Genomic DNA, 16,119 nt, shown 5'->3' on the forward strand with positions numbered 1-16,119 from the left:
GCATTTGATACCATGAGCATCGTGGCGTTTTCGATTGCATTGCGATCTCACTGCATTATTTTTCTGGGTTATTAGCTTCGGATTGGTGATGGCACTCGCATCTGGGCTTTGGTTATGGGTGAGGCCTGTCGATTTGAAAACAGCACAGTTGACTTGTATATAACTTTTCTTTTCTTTGTCTTTGGCCTTGCCATCTGTTAGTATACCAATTTCTTTGACATCTTGAATAGAATCAAAATCTGAAAGATAACAAATGATGTCTGTCGCGCAGATGGCCAGATGCCAATGGATAAGCAACTAGAGACGTATCTACAACTTGTTCAAAATGCCTTGGAGAACTGACCACTTGCAACTCCCTCACTCTAGCCACTTTTGGCAATCGGGATTACCCCGCTAAATACCTCCTCCTACTACACCGCTTCTGCCAGGTGTAAACACTTCCTAAACATTGAGGACATCACACAAAAGCAGTTGATAGGTCATATATTCTTGGGATACCAGACCGCAACTGCACCTACTCAAGATGCAGTCAGGAATTGCAGGTAAGCACACTTCATCCAGAGGCCGAACCCCTCGGTCCGCTGCTCTGCACTGCATACTGCACACTGCATTCCCAATCCCGACTGCAGAATATAGAAACGCTGACTTGCGTCCCAGTCTCCTCCGAGCTGCATAATGCATTCAACGACTTCGCCTCGGACTCCTCCATCTTCTGTCTCCCTGTAACCATCACAGCAGAGAGCCTGACCCCCCTCTCCCCTATCCGCTTCTCCTCCCCCGGCGCATTCTACCCCTCCCTCTCACAACTCTCATCTGTGCTGCAGCCGAAAACTCCCCTCTATCTGCTCTTCCGTCGCCCCGAGACGGGCTCCTCGTCCCTCTGCGCGTTGACATACATTCCCTCGAATGCCCCCGTGCGCGCCAAGACGCTCTTCGCCTCGACCCGTGCCACGCTGGTGCGAGAACTAGGCAGCGAGAAGTTTGCGACTACCATCTTTGCAACAGAGGAGGAAGAAGTCACCAGCGAGGATGCGTGGCGCGAGAGGGAAGCGGAGAAGAAGGGGTCTGGTGCCAAGGGAGACTTCAGACGGGAGGATTTGATGGGGGACAAGGAGCGTGAGCTAGAGGCTGTTCGGAGGGCAGAGGAGGAGGCTAGAAGCGGTACTCCTGGTAGGGATATCGGCATTGGTGGATCGTTCGCGAGAGGTGGATTTGGGTCTGGTGTGCAGTCTGGGATGCGGATGACTGTGGACGATGATGTGAAGACTGCTCTTGAAGGACTACAGGATGGTGGGCTGGTGCAACTGGTACGTTCTCCGAAGTTTAAAGTTTATATCAGAAGCTTAAGATCTTGTAATCTGTCATTGATTGCTAACTACGAGCTTTCTAATTACAGGCCATTGACATTCCGTCGGAAACGTTCAAGCTCGCTGCTGCGGAGTCTGGTATTGACGCGAACTCAGTCCAGACGCACATCTCGTCATCCTCGCCTCGGTACACTTTTTACCGCTATCCTGAAACCGATACCGTTTTCTTCATTTATACCTGCCCGTCGGGCTCGTCGATCAAGGAGCGCATGCTTTACGCAAGCTCTCGGATGTATGCCCTTCGTGTAGCTGATGAACAGGGACTGAAGATTTCCAAGAAGGTATGCTTTGCGTGACAATCACATGACTGATTCTTTACCATCTAACGAGGCGACATGCAGATTGAGGCATCTTCTCCTGACGAGATCTCAGGAGACAGATTGCAGGAGGAGGTCCAGCCCCAACAGAATGATGGACTGAGACGAGGATTCGCCAGACCAAAGCGGCCTGGAAGGTAGAATTCGCTGTAGGGCTCTTCCGGGCACCTTCTTAGAGTATTTAGATAGCCCCCCTGTCACTTGTCAAATATGTCCACCATTTCTAAGCTCTCAAGTATGAAAATCGCCCGGAAGCCGACATATTTTGCGGAAGGTGCGAGAAATATAATCGTAGGGCACAAGATGCCTTGCCAGACACCGAGTAATGCACCGCGATCGGTTAAGGCGCGGGGCGAACGACAAAAGGTATGCCGCAATATCAATGATTTCGAAAACTTTTCTTTTGGTAGAATAGATCTGTCCTCGAACTTCCCAGGTTGATAATCTTGGGGCACCCATCTCGATCCTTCTCTAATCTCGTACACTCGAAACAATAGAAGGCATCACTGATACCTTCACCACCGCAGACAACACACTTGTTCTGGTAATTGCCGAAGGAGCATTCATCACAGATCCGGACAAGAGTCGTAGGTCGCACGTAGGAATCGCACACGGGGCACTTGCCGTCGCACTTGTCACAGAGTCGGCCGATGGAAATACCAGGCTGCTTGCGGCACATAACGAGATCTGGGTGATGGCGAGACATGGCTGCTGAATTTGCGACGTCGGCGCTGTATTGAACAAGGGAGGTATGTAAAAGTAAGGCTTAGAGCTGCAGAATTGCTGAATATCGCCACTAATCCAAGCGATAAAGATAGTATCGGTAGGACTTCTGAGTTTCGGGTTCTGGGCGCAAATTTAAGGTGGCCAGGAGGGAACTGGCAGTTTATCAATCAAGAGAGAATTGATAGAAGGCGTTGGAAGGAGAAGAAAGAAGATTCCACGGAACGCCTTTTGGTTCAGCAGATCGAGCAAATGGTCCGTGCACGGGAAGTTGGAGTCCCGCCATTGATATCGCGAACTGGACTTACGATACCGGTCGTTCTCGTTTTGGGTGGTTTTCGACGAGACAGTGGATGATCAAAGCACAGTCGCTTGTTAATTCTTTTGATCCTTTCATTACGAGACCTTTTGAAGCTGTTTCCTGGCATTTTCCGCGACTGTCCAGAGATCGTGTCAGAGTTCGCAGCCCCAGATATGGCAGAAGGGTACGATATCTTCTACGCTCTTACTTTTGTGCACGTTTATGTGGCTAACTCGAGATTGATGATTGCTTAGGACACTTGCTTCCGCAGTTGCAGTGCCTGAGCAGGACATCCTGGCTCCATCTCCAGATGCCACCCTCAAGCGAAGAAATTCATCCACTACAGACCAGGATCCAGATAGCAAGCGTCGCCGACTAAGTACCCAAGAGGAGAAGGATCATCCAGCATCGAATCGCAAGCCCTCGTTTTCAGACACAGCAGAGCAGAGGCTAGACCGAAGGGCCAGTCGGCAAGCAAATGGTCGCGATGAGGAGCGCAAGCGCGGACAACGACTATTCGGAGCACTACTCGGGACGCTTTCGCAGCGGTCCAATACAGCAGCTGAGAAGCGTCGAGCAGACATTGAACGGAAGCAACAAGATAAATTGAAACTTCAAGACGAAGAGTACGATGGGTTGAAAAAGAAGAAGAGGGAGGAGCGAGCCGCACTTCGCAAGAAGGAACAGAGATACTACGAAGAGGAATCGGTGAGTGCCCGCTTGCCTCTCAGTTTACGAGCTTGCGAGCTTATGACTGATATTCATAGATGCGAACCCGGCACTCGAATTTGTTGGCAATGGCACATTTTTTGAAGACAAAATCAGAGCCAGTGCTGGTAAGTTATAGGTTTCCAAATGTCTCGGTTTCGGTATTGTGATTGACCTAACCTTTCTTTTCATTGCAGTACTACAGGCCATGGCAATTGCGGCCCGAGGATGAGGACTTGATACGCCGCCAGGTTGAGGAAGCAGAAGCTATCATCTCCCGAGAGCGCGCTGAATTCGAAGCACGTCATCCTCCTCAGGAGGGAAGAGAGTCAAAGAAGGAAAAAGAGACCCAAACTGGTAATCAAAAGGAAGCTCCACAGCCCGACGTGGGTGTCCAAGAGCCCAAAGATACGACCGAGGAAAGTTCAGACAAGGGGAACGCTGAGCAGAATCAAGACCAGAATATTGAAGCTGCTCTACCCGAAACTGTAAACGACGTCCCGGTATCAGTCGATCACACCGATTCAGATGACCATCGGGCAGCTGATGACGATGGGGGAGAGGTGGTCGAGGACAACGAGGATACGGTGATCTATTAATGTCATATTGGGCCTTTTTATCTTCTTGAATATCTAGGCTCTGCCTTTTACCCTACTCTTCCTAATAACTTCTCCTGGTTATTGATCATAACCTCCCGCAAGCATTTGTGGGGAAAAGCAGCAGTAACTCCAGCCGAGGCAGTTCGGCGGCAAGAGCTGGACTTGGCAACAGACCATTCATGGCACAACCGACTCTCCTCCTCGACACGACAGAAATGATATCGGAAATCCCTTCGTCCCATTGGGGTTTTGTACTCCGTAATTCAGGCACTTTCCCCATTCTTATTTGAGCCTTGTCATCTCTGTCCAGGTTGTCCAATACATTTCGTCAGCTTCGAAACGCACGTGACGAGACAACTGGCGGGGGGATCCATAGCTTCGTTGTACATAAATAAGAGCAAAAGTCGGTAGAACCTCGTCTCCAGGTGGTTCTCTATCCTCCTGCAATTGCCCGTTGGCATAAACCAAAATTCAGATATCTAAAATTGTCTGGTCGGCGTTGCAATCATGATTGTTGATAAGATTAACGTCACCGGCGACCCTCGGGTCCAATTCCGTCAAGCAAGGGTCAATGGCAAGCAATACGGTATGCATCTTGTCACTTCAGCACGTGTGCACTTTTTCTGGCAGAACTCCTAAGGTGACGGACTGATTATGCTGGAAGCGTCATCGCAAATCATAGCTTGACCGTTCACTAACTCTATATCTTTAGGCTACCTTTATAGCGAGCCAAAAACAGGCACATACAGAGCTACCATCTTCCTTGTTAGTCAGCTCTTGCTCACCTATAAATGCTTGAGCGAGTAACTAACTCTTTCTTAGCTCCATGGCTTCCCAGACCTATCGATGGGATGGCGGTATCAAATCCCCATGCTGATCGATATGGGATTGCGGGTTATTGCTCCTGATTGTTTGGGATATGGACGAACAGTATGCACTTGGATGCAACTATCTCTCTCGTTTCAATATTCATATGCGCTGACTACGTGATCTAGGATGCTCCAGAGGATATTTCGCTATACTCTCACAAGCAGTGCGCCGATGACATCAAGGAGCTAGGATCACAACTTGGCGCCGACAAGATCATCGTAGGAGGACATGACTGGTACGTTCCTCCTGACTTCCAGCTTTACATTCTGACGGCGCTTATGACTGACCATATCTCACAGGGGCGCTGCATTTGCGTACCGACTTGCTCTCTGGTATCCAGACCTCGTTACTCATTTGTTCACGGTCTGCGTACCGTATAGTCCCCCGACTAAGAAGTACTATCCTTTGGAGGAATTCGTAGCAACGGTTGCGCCGCATTTTGCCTATCAGTTGCAGCTGAAAAGCGGGGACTTGGAACCAGTCATTCGCACAGAAGATGATATCAAGAAATTCCTCAGCGCGATGTACGGCGGTCGTACTGCAAAGGGGGAAGTAGCCTTTGACGCCGGCTTGGGCTTACTCCTGGACAAAATGTTTGAGGTGAAACCATCGAAGCTGCTCAGTGAAGAGGTCAGTTTTCCTTCTCTTTTGTGATCGCTCTCTATGTTTGGTTTTCAGGGTACTGATAGCTGGGAACCTCAGGAACTTAACTATTATGCCAAAGAGTTCTCGAGAACTGGCGTTCGGGGTCCACGTAAGACACCACATATTTCCCTGCCCCGGTAATCTTGTGCAATAATGGAATGGATCGCTAATGAGACTACAGTGAACTGGTACCGGACGAGAGAAGTGAACCACAAAGAAGAACTAGCCATCCTTGACCGGCGCATCACGGCCCCAGTCCTCTTTATTCAAGCTCTCAAAGATGCCGCCCTTCCGGCACATCTGGGCAAGGGTATGACAAAGACCATCCCTCATTTGACCTACAAACAGGTCAATACATCTCACTGGGCTCTGTGGGAGAAGCCCAAGGAGGTGAATGAGATGATCGCTTGGTGGCTGGAGGAAGTGGTATTCACCGATCCTCGTTTGTTCAAGTTGTGAAGTCGCATAAAAATTTGCTATGTACAGATTGTATACGATAGTATATATGTGTGATACTTCGATCATAACATGAGAGGCGTTTGTGGTTTACTTTTTTGGATTGCCGTGTTTACACAGCCAAGGTCATTAGCTTGTTGGAATGAGTATTGTGGCCAAACTTGGATCTCAATTCATTATGGAAAACTGGGCGTAATTAGTTTACATAAACTCTGGCGTTTCATTAACATGATGGGCATAACGTCAATAGACAAAACAACCTTCATTAGGGGCAGCAGGCAAGCAGGGCATCAAAAACGGTGGCTGCGTCAGTAGTCAAAGACCTGAGTCTCGACATGGCATCCAACCTTCTCTAATCGGTCAACAAACGGTTGTCCTAATGTTGCTGGCGTTACTATGCCGCACCGGGACACCTTCTTCACTCGCTCCGTCTCCTCCAAGATGACCATTGCTGCCTCGGCAAGCAGCAAACCAGTCAGTGCATACATCGACCCTTCATACTTGAATTTGCCGAAGACACGCTGCGGTGCAGCGGTCTTTTGATCAGCCGTCGCTACTGCACGGTACTCGACGCGGTCATTGACTGAATCTTCCTTGCGTGGCCCCTGACCTGCGGCGTAGACGACCTTCCGCACCAGCGAGCGAACGGGAGGGAGTATCAGAAGACCCAAGCCGACGATGAAGGCAAAATGAAAGAGCACGCCGACAAGCGCATTTCTAACTCGGATGAATTGCCGGAAATAGAAGCGTGGCCCGTAGAATTTCGGCATCAGGGTACTGCTGCGGTGCACGATGGTGATGTCTGCTATAGCTGATGGCGATGTGGTGAGAGTACCCAAGTCCCGAACGGACCTAACTCCTAGGATCTTGTCTACGAGTGGCTCGCTGGGGACATTCTTGGGGGGCGCGGAGGCGGCCAAAGCGAAGGGGTCGGTGGATTTAAGGATGTCGGAGAAGGAAAGGGAGTCGAAGATTGTGAGGATCGTATTCAGGGTGCCACCGCTTGGTCCGGAGCTCCTACATAGGATCGTTAGGGGATCAGTCTAATTGCATGCAGGTGAGGGTGCGCATACTTCATCTCCTCAATTGCACTAGTTACCTCTTTTGTATCACAGGACAGATCCTCCCGAACTCGTTTAACAAGAGACCAGGCTAAGATATCTGCTGGGGCGCTTTCAACACCGACAGATGGGATAATCTAGAATGAAGTCAGAGCAAGGCGCAGTGCTTCGCAAGTAAGGTGTTACTGACGATAGCTCCGTTAGACTTCGCAACTTCGTGATACTTCTGGATTATTTGCCTAACCCAGGGTGTTTCTCCAGTGCTGCGCAATGGGTATCTTAGTTCTCGTCCCAGTGCTCTCTCAAATAACATTGCAATAACACTCACGCGTCCACATAATGAGTTCCATGATTAGCGCACGCTTCGACAACAGGAGTGCTGTACAGGTGGTATGGGCCAACGCAATTGATTATTACTTTGGTCCTCTGGACAAGAGGGTCGAGTTCTTGCCGATTTAGCTGCACAGCCAGAATCTCTGTAGTGCATCAGCAATGAGTTCGTTCAATGCTCTCGTCTTCAGTTACCTGGCGCGGTGCGGTCAGGATTGAGAGTCTTGAGCTCCTTTAAGATGTCCTCAATCTTCTGCACAGAGCGACCTGCTAGAGCCCATTTCAGGTTCGTCGGCAAGTTCTTGGAAATATGCTCTGCGCAAAGTCTCCCAGTGTAACCCGTAGGACCAACAAGGACCAAGTCGAACTCCTTGTCGGATTCCATGTTTATATGAAAGCGGTCGGACCTCGACGATAATGTACGATGGACTGAAAACTCAAGAAGCTTGACTATGTGACATCAAATAGATACAACTATAAAGACGTCCAAGGGATATAAATGACAATTCCCAGGCACGGACCTTGAAGAAGTCTTAAATGATCAACACATGGGACAGCCGCGCATACCCATTTGTTATCGTCATACCTCGGTCCTACGGGCTAACCGCAAGTAGAAAGGACTTATCGAATGTCATGTGACGATAAGATTCGTGAACTCCTTGTGGGGACCAGATGTAGAGCGACAGTACCAGTAAATAATTGTGGTCAATTTGACTGACAACAGGACAGACTCTAGCCAGATGATTCTTATGCAATTAGCCCCGAGACCATGACTCCTTCGTTAGTCACGGCGACCGTGTAAGAAGCTGGTTCTTCTTGGGTTACACTACTCCGCAGACCTTGAGTAGTAGAAATGCTTGCGCGCTAGCTTTCTCAAATGAGTATAGGATGCAAGCTGCAGGAATTGAGAGGATCAAATCGACATATTGTATAGAGAAATCCATTTAGTTCTTATCATTTATCGATCTCTTTTGTTTCCTTAATGCGCTTAGGATTCATACTTCAGAAAGCAAAGTACATCACGTGATCCGACTTCGCCAAGAGTCCGAACCCTAAGCGAGCCCACCCACAACCAGTCTCTCAAGAAAGCTGCAAGCCTCGATTTCGTCTTACCGCACTGTATCCATCTTTGACCTCAACAGCCGCACACGAGACAAGATGACGAAGCGCACTAAGAGTGAGTGATTTTGATCGAGATAAACCACAGGCACAGGATGGAAAAAAGGATAGAAATACTGACTGCATACTTTTAGAGGTCGGTATCACGGGTAAATATGGTACCAGGTATGCTTTTCGCTCTCGCACCTCGAAATCGATCTGAAGTCGTCTGCGTTCCGCTCTGCTCAATCGAAACCGGAATCGAAAGCGTGGAATATCGGATTCAGGAGAGCTAGAATGGTTGGTTGACATGGCTTGTTCATTACAGATACGGTGCCTCCCTGCGTAAGCAGGTGAAGAAGATGGAAATTACCCAGCACGCCCGCTACGTCTGCACCTTCTGCGGAAAGAACACCGTCAAGCGCCAGGCTGTTGGTATCTGGGAGTGCAAGGGCTGCAAGAAGACCGTTGCCGGTGGTGCCTACACCGTCTCGTAAGTCGACCACACGTTTTTCTCCCTTGTTCCCAGCCGTCTCGATCGCCACGCCTTGGAACAGGCCAGACTGGTGAAAGAAAAGCCTGGAGTCTTCACGGTGACACGGATACTGACCGATGTGACTGTACTACAGGACACCCGCCGCCGCTGCCACCCGCTCGACCATCCGTCGTCTCAGAGAAATCGCGGAGGTTTAAATGTGATGATGGGATTCTCTTTCTGTTTAACGTCTGAATTAAAATCAAAATAAATTCAAAACCTGGAGAATCAGCAAGAACACATTCTCGTAACGGATACCACTTGTCGATGTCGATAGCATACTTGCCTCGTCGAATCAGACTTTTCAATAAAACGTTTTCCACCTGGACGATCTGGGTCCGCTCAACTTGTGCACCACGTGAAATCCTTTTTCATCATGTCACGTCCTACATGCAGAACGCTAGATCAGATCCCATGGTGATTCAGGAGCTCACTTGAATGGGAGTGATTGATGAGTCTCCTGACTGCTCAAGCATTGTCCATGAAGTAGGTGCGAGCGGATGTCCAGCCTGTGTTTCCCCAAAATCATTCCAGAGTACTTCGTAGATGAATTCCCTCTTTTCTCTCTGGTTAATTATGAGAACCAAACCGATTGACCGCCAAACCAATTTGAGTTTTTCCTCTGGCTTGGCTGGCGCAAAATCCTAGCAGAGATGACCGGATTAGCGATGATCTGGCTTAAAAAGTTAATTATGTTTGAGGCCAATTTCTGTTGAATAAGTATCAGGTAGGCATTCATTACATAGCTAAATGAAATCAACTTGAAACTACAATGACTGATGAATTAAAGGCTAGATATTACTTCGTTAGCTTTACTTTATAGCTCTAACAATTCTCGAGAAGGGAAACAGGTGCACAACTAGACTAACACCGCAAAGAGGGGCTCCTCGCATTCTGCTGAGCTGCAAGGGCAGAGCGTCCTCCAAGCACCATTAATCGCCGGCATGACAATGATGAGGAGGTTTTGCTTAGCTCTCAGCAGTTATCCTGTCTGCTGATTCGCCTGGTGCGTAGCCGGTCACGTTCCTGTCCAGGCTGTTTTGCGTTAGATCGGATTTTAGGTCCACCTTCAAAAGGCCGCCTGCTTTCTCCCCACATCACTCGACCTGCTCTCTCTCCCCTTCTCCTTCTACGCCTCTGCCCTTTGATCTTTCCTGCTGGTTGCTCTTCATGCCTTCTCACAGCTTTCCTGCAGACAATTCTGGCACTTATTCCTCTGTTCATGGCCGACACTTGTATTGTGTGCTTAGGAGACCTTGGCGAAAGCGCCAGCGATTCTCTTGCCATCGCCGCCGAGGCCGTGCCAAGACCTGACCTTCAAGTAGAAGGCAAGTCAAGTGACGCTTCTACCAAAACAGGCGGCGTGGATGACAATGAGGACGCAGGTCAAATCGCCCAGCTACTTCCTTGCGGTCATACTCTACACAATAATTGCCTAAAACCATGGGTCGAAAGAGCCAACAGCTGTCCCATATGTCGTCGCAGCTTCAACCTAGTGGAGCTGAGTGATCGTCTCGGAGGTATGTCCTTCCACTTCCACCTCACCTCGACCTGAGGCTGTTTCTTGATTCTTGGAGATTCGTGCTAATCTTCGGGGCCTTTATGGTCTTTTTGTAGGTCCTGTCATCTCATCATATGCGGTAGAGGACCGAGTTCAAGTGGCCGATGTCGATCCCTCAATGGTCATCGATTACGTAGACGATGATTTGGCCGACTTTCAACCTTGTCTTATTTGTGGGGATGCGGACAACGAAGAGCTGCTCCTCCTTTGCGATGGCTGCGATGCTCCGTCGCATACCTACTGCTTGGGGCTCGACGAGGTGCCATCTGGACCCTGGTACTGTTCGCGGTGCCAAACCCAACGTGCCCGAGCATTGTCGCCAGATACCGCTAGATCTGCCAGGACGCATGAAAGGCGAACTCGTCGCACGAGAGCACAGCAGCGTAGACTTCAAAGCAGGAATCAGATGAACTCTCTCCACTGGGCGCGCGTGTGGCAATCAGTCTGGGACCATTTGAACCTGGACCTGGACTTTCCATTCGACGATGACGGGGCTACTGCGCGTGCTATCCAACAACAACGCCGAGAAGAAGCCAATCAACGAGAGTTTCGAGCCTGGCAGCGCCGGTTCGAGGTTGCTGAGCGGCAAGGCGGCAGCAACCGGTTTCGGGATACTGCTGCCCTTCTTGATATCGAGGCGCCACGGCCATCACGACCTCGCGTCCCAAGAGAACCGACACCTGAACCGGAATCTCTTGAAGAGATGAGGGCTTGGAATGCCTTTGAACGAGCTCGCGAGATAGAAAACAACCCGAGTGCAGCGAGAAAGCGCAAGGAACCCACACTATCCCCTTCGCCAGAGCCTACAGAGCCGGAGCGGAAGCTCAAACGTCCTCGGACTCGAAGGCCGCAAGAGCTAGCGGCTCTAGCCCTCCAAAACGGCGAATCCTCGAGAGCAGCTGCTCACGCTTCTGCTCGAATCAATGCTGAAGGTTCCAGCGAGCCCAGCTTCCTTCAGTCTCTCCTGAAAGAAGTAGAAGAGGCATCGAATCCTAGCGGTAGCAATTCGCATAACCCATCTGCACCTGTCTCGGTCGCTGCCACGGACCACAGCAGTATCGGTCCATCCTCTCCCTCCATTTCGCCTGCTCCTTCCAATCAGTCTTCCCCTCGACTGTCATCTGCGACGCCTCCCCCCTATCCTCGCAGCAGGCCCATCTCCCCCATACAACTTGCGTCGCCCGCAGAACATTCGTCTCCTCCCTTCTCGCCGATTGTGTCACCATCAGATTCCAATAACGATGTCCGGGAAACAACACCATCGCACGTTGGGTCAAGCCGCCCACGTTCTCGAATTCCTAGGGCAGCACTGCGATTGACAGCACGGTCAACTGAGAGCTCGCCCACTCGCCCTGGCCTATCTCTAGCGGTCAAATCCGACATTCAAAAGCTGGTTGGAGGTGCACTCAAACCGTATTATCGTTCAAAGGTGGTCTCGAAGGACCAGTACACGGATATCAACCGTACTATTTCGCGAATGCTATACGAGCGAGTGGGAAATGCGCAATCCCTAGACACCGAGACCAAGAATAGCTTTGGAAAACTCGCCGCCGAGGAGGTTAACAAAGCAATCGATGGTCTCCGAGCAAAGGATGAAGACTCCCTTGCGGATAGTAGCTCTTGAGGACACAGAAGATTCTTTGCAACTACCGGCGTTTATGCAGCGATTTATTTGTTCTGCGAGTTAAAAGCATACAGCGAGGCGTTCATCTTCACAATCGGACTCGGCGCAGCGTCTTTGGATACCCGCTTAGGAATATGGGACATGTTGATGGTTCTACATTGAGGGGCAGGATCTCTCACAATATCTTTTCAATGTATCTTCAGCGACAGCATAGAGCATTTTATGTCCTAATTGCTGGCTCATCCGATAGCTGGTACATATATGACTGAACAGAATTCATGACATATTAAGAAGTGTATTATTCCAGTGAAAAGAGGGTAAAAGACGCTCGACTCATTGTGTGGTTGTTTTCTGTTATTTGGAAGCATAGAGTATTAACTAGGTAGATCGTCTGCCAGGTGGAAGGAGAAGGTTGATATGGTGAGTTCCAGTCAGATTCATCATAGGTAGTACTGTTTGTCTTCTCTTCCCGCTAAGAATATTGGGTATATGCGCATAATGGCTCATACAGAAGATCTAGGCCTCAAAAAAATAAAAAATAAAAAAAAAATAAAAAAAGCCTCAACACTCCATGTTATGCAAGTATGAGTCTCATAGACAAAGCCGTGCCCTGTGATTGAGTTGGAGGAAATGAAAGCCTTACTCCTCAACCTGCTATCAAAGAAAGACACTGACCACAGCTCTAGTTACGTATGGGACTAACAAACCATTAGTCAAACAAGAATATATACACACTGACGTGAGGCTTTAGTGATGGACTAAGTCTGTGGGGAGAATGGACAATTTAGCTGCCTACCTGGCGGTCGAATTTCTATGGCGTGATCTTATCCTTCTATCGATCGGAAGCACAAGCATCAACATCTACCGAGACAGTCGTCGGCGGCCGTACTTAAGTCCATGGCAGATCAAGCGGCTGACAAAGGCCGAGACAAGTGGAAAATTTCTGACGTAGTTGTCCAATCAGCAGCTCCTATTGCACCAAACGTATCTCGGTCGGTCGTTCGGTTGTTCGGTGGCGCCGAAGAGCGAAGAGCGGATCATCGCGACGCTAAGCTTTGCTCCATGGAAGACTGATTCATATTGACGATTTGAAGATTTCCAAGCCAACAAAATCTTTCCTTTCACACTGACACATGGACGGAGTCGGCGTTAAGGGCTCGCGTTTTTCCCACCTTGCGATGACCTCATTTTATGTGATTGTCAATCCACAATACAGAGGTGCTCGGGATGTAAACACCAACCAATAATGGGCGAAAATGGTACCTTTTATCTTTTTACCTTCAAACCAGTTAGTGGCAACAGGGTCACAGGGCCCCACGGGCCTGTCCAGTAGGTATCGATTTAACATCTCCTTCAGGCTTGACCACCGGAGTCTCTTCGGGATATCGGCATCGGACATAACCACAGGACTACTCCGTAGGGACCCAGTGCGAAAGGTGGTGGGGAACTCTTCCATCTCTTACATACTAGTTTGCTTAGTGGCCATGGCTCTCTTCTGTCGGGTTTCCATGATATCTCCAGAAGCCGGTTGCTTTATCAGCTTTTCCCTGAAGGCCCACTTTGGGAACAAGATGGTTCCCTTAAAGCTCTGGACACACCCTCCGTGTGGAATTCAGGGACCGTAGATATCAGATGCAGCGTGCTCTATCCCCTAAGAGTCTATAGTCCACTGATTAGACTGCTCTACTAGATCTTGTTTGATCTTTCCCTTATCATTGGTGCTTTCAGCCTGTCATCTGTTATCAAAAGCTTTCCTTCAGGGGTGAGGGATAGAGCCAGGAATACTGAATTCGGCAAAATTCAGTGATGGCCTCTGAAAATCAGAACGACCGAGTATACAACTCCAACGAGACAACTCCTCGCATCACGCAGGAGACCCTATCAGAGCCCCCTACATCAGATCTGAATACGAAATCCAAAGATAGTTTCGATATGGAGGACCAAGCGCCGGGGCCCGAGAGCCCTGATGCAAGAGACCTGGAGACAGAGAGCACAGATATCGAACGCGCAGACGGTCAACCGTCCGAGAAGACACCCGCAGCAGATTCCAATTTGGTAGAATGGGATGGCCCAGACGACCCCGAGCACCCGCAAAACATGCCACACTGGAAAAAATGGGTCTTGACGATGACTTTATCCTCGATGACCATGTGGATCACCTTCGCTAGCAGCGTCTTCTCAACTGCAACGGTGGTGACGGCTAAGGAGTACCACGTATCAACTGAAGTCATGACTTTGGCTACCAGTCTGGTCGTGTTCGGATTCGCTCTTGGTCCCATCGTGTGGGCTCCCATGTCTGAGCTCTATGGACGCAGGCTGCCGCTGTTCTTGGGCTACGCCATCTTCGCAATCTTCCAGATTCCCGTAGCAGTGGCACAAAATGTCCAGACCATCATGGTCTGCCGCTTCCTCATCGGTGTTTTTGGTTGCTCGCCTCTAGCGGTTGTTGGCGGCGCAATGGCCGACTTCTGGGATCCCGTCGACCGCGCTGTGGCTATTGCCTTGTTCTCGGCTGCCACCTTCGTTGGTCCTACACTTGGCCCTATCATCGGTGGATTCATCACGGAGTCGTATCTCGGCTGGCGCTGGACTGCATGGATCACGTTGATTCCGTCTGCGGCCTTCGGCACTCTGGCCTTCTTCATTGTTCCTGAGACCTACGGTCCTGTCATCCTTCAGAGACGCGCGGCTCGCCTTCGCCGCGAGACGGGCAACTGGGCACTGCACAGCCTCCTCGACGAAAGTCGCCCTACCGCTTCCGAAATCGTCAACAAATATCTGCTGCGCCCTATTCAAATGCTTTTCCTCGAGCCAATCCTGTTGCTCATCACGATCTACCTGGCACTGGTGTATGGAATTCTGTACCTTTTCTTCGAAGCGTACCCTATATCGTTCCAAGAGGTTCGCGGCTGGACCAACGGAGGCATTGCTGGCCTTCCCTTTATCGGAATCCTGGTCGGAGTAGTCTGTGGCGTGGCATTGATCGTCTGGCAGACCAAGACTCGGTTTGCACGCAAGTTGGCGAAGCACGGCCGCGTTGTCCCTGAGGAGCGTCTAGTTCCAATGATGGTCGCATCCGTTCTTCTGCCGGCCGGTCTCTTCTGGTTCGGCTGGACCTCGAGCCCTCATATCTCGTGGGTGCCTCAGGTCCTTGCAGGGATCCCCATCGGCATGGGCATCTTGGTCATCTTCATGCAAGGTCTCAACTACATCATCGATGTGTACATGATGTTCGCCAACTCGGCCATCGCTGCCAATACGCTGATTCGAAGCAGTCTCGGTGGTGCCTTCCCGCTCTTTGCCGTGCAGATGTACAATAAGCTCGGCGTAGCTTGGGCCTCCAGTCTGCTTGGTTTCATCACGGTTGCGATGATCCCGATTCCCATTGTCTTCTATATCTATGGCAAGAAGATCCGAGCTATGAGCAAATACTCTCCCAAGCTCTGATGCTCATCTGTCTCTTTCTTTATATACCCCTGTTTGCTATTTCATGTCCAAAAATAGATGTGGTTGTCTCCTGTCATCGGCTAGGCGTTGTTTATGGGCACTTGCATTTGCATTTGGTTGGATGGACGGTTATGGCGATTATGCATGATACATTTTAGCGATCACAAGCACTCAGATAGACAGCGATCCAAGTTATATAATTAATATTGACCATGCACACATTGTTAAAAAGGTGTAGTCCATGTCAAGGAGTTGATAGACATCTCATGTACAAAAGTGGATAGCCGAAGCAGCTAAAACAGGCGACAGTGAGACTTCCATCAGGATCAAACTATAGGTTGTAAGCGAACCAAAAATTAGAGGCATCAATATTGAGACATCAACATGCCTGATTTTGATACCGACATACTACTGTGACTTCGCCAAATTCGAGAAAGCTCCACACAAAAGAGAAAAGGCAAAGCAAAAACACGCTAT

The 16,119-nt window shown here is 49.7% G+C and overlaps 6 protein-coding genes across 6 annotated transcripts; 5 read left to right on the plus strand and 1 right to left on the minus strand.

Moving 5' to 3' along the window:
* Positions 1 to 523: 523 nt before the first annotated feature.
* Aspvir_000122 (twinfilin-1) lies at positions 524 to 4,015 on the plus strand (the record flags this gene model as incomplete). The annotated part of the gene is made up of 7 exons (XM_043265266.1): positions 524 to 542; positions 658 to 1,307; positions 1,397 to 1,648; positions 1,709 to 1,821; positions 2,963 to 3,416; positions 3,476 to 3,544; positions 3,614 to 4,015. 7 exons carry the CDS (start codon positions 524 to 526, stop codon positions 4,013 to 4,015), a joined length of 1,959 nt encoding a protein of 652 aa, XP_043121201.1.
* Positions 4,016 to 4,522: 507 nt separating this feature from the next.
* Positions 4,523 to 5,989, plus strand: Aspvir_000123 (alpha/beta fold hydrolase; the record flags this gene model as incomplete). Its single annotated transcript, XM_043265267.1, has 7 exons — positions 4,523 to 4,601; positions 4,728 to 4,780; positions 4,838 to 4,945; positions 5,011 to 5,120; positions 5,185 to 5,515; positions 5,564 to 5,639; positions 5,712 to 5,989. The coding sequence occupies 7 exons, from the start codon at positions 4,523 to 4,525 to the stop codon at positions 5,987 to 5,989; spliced, it is 1,035 nt and encodes a 344-aa protein (XP_043121202.1).
* Positions 5,990 to 6,294: 305 nt separating this feature from the next.
* Aspvir_000124 (uncharacterized protein) lies at positions 6,295 to 7,762 on the minus strand (the record flags this gene model as incomplete). Its single annotated transcript, XM_043265268.1, has 5 exons — positions 6,295 to 7,003; positions 7,060 to 7,184; positions 7,238 to 7,310; positions 7,376 to 7,523; positions 7,573 to 7,762. 5 exons carry the CDS (start codon positions 7,760 to 7,762, stop codon positions 6,295 to 6,297), a joined length of 1,245 nt encoding a protein of 414 aa, XP_043121203.1.
* A 773-nt stretch (positions 7,763 to 8,535) lies between these two features.
* On the plus strand, positions 8,536 to 9,168 carry Aspvir_000125 (60S ribosomal protein eL43; the record flags this gene model as incomplete). The annotated part of the gene is made up of 4 exons (XM_043265269.1): positions 8,536 to 8,554; positions 8,631 to 8,661; positions 8,804 to 8,968; positions 9,105 to 9,168. 4 exons carry the CDS (start codon positions 8,536 to 8,538, stop codon positions 9,166 to 9,168), a joined length of 279 nt encoding a protein of 92 aa, XP_043121204.1.
* Positions 9,169 to 10,232: 1,064 nt separating this feature from the next.
* Positions 10,233 to 12,195, plus strand: Aspvir_000126 (putative PHD and RING finger domain protein; the record flags this gene model as incomplete). Its single annotated transcript, XM_043265270.1, has 2 exons — positions 10,233 to 10,530; positions 10,628 to 12,195. 2 exons carry the CDS (start codon positions 10,233 to 10,235, stop codon positions 12,193 to 12,195), a joined length of 1,866 nt encoding a protein of 621 aa, XP_043121205.1.
* Positions 12,196 to 14,001: 1,806 nt separating this feature from the next.
* On the plus strand, positions 14,002 to 15,642 carry Aspvir_000127 (MFS transporter; the record flags this gene model as incomplete). The annotated part of the gene is made up of 1 exon (XM_043265271.1): positions 14,002 to 15,642. One exon carries the CDS (start codon positions 14,002 to 14,004, stop codon positions 15,640 to 15,642), a length of 1,641 nt encoding a protein of 546 aa, XP_043121206.1.
* Positions 15,643 to 16,119: the final 477 nt, after the last annotated feature.

The sequence above is a fragment of the Aspergillus viridinutans genome (assembly GCF_018404265.1).
Source record: "Aspergillus viridinutans IFM 47045 DNA, scaffold_1, whole genome shotgun sequence".
NCBI classification, from domain to species: domain Eukaryota; kingdom Fungi; phylum Ascomycota; class Eurotiomycetes; order Eurotiales; family Aspergillaceae; genus Aspergillus; species Aspergillus viridinutans.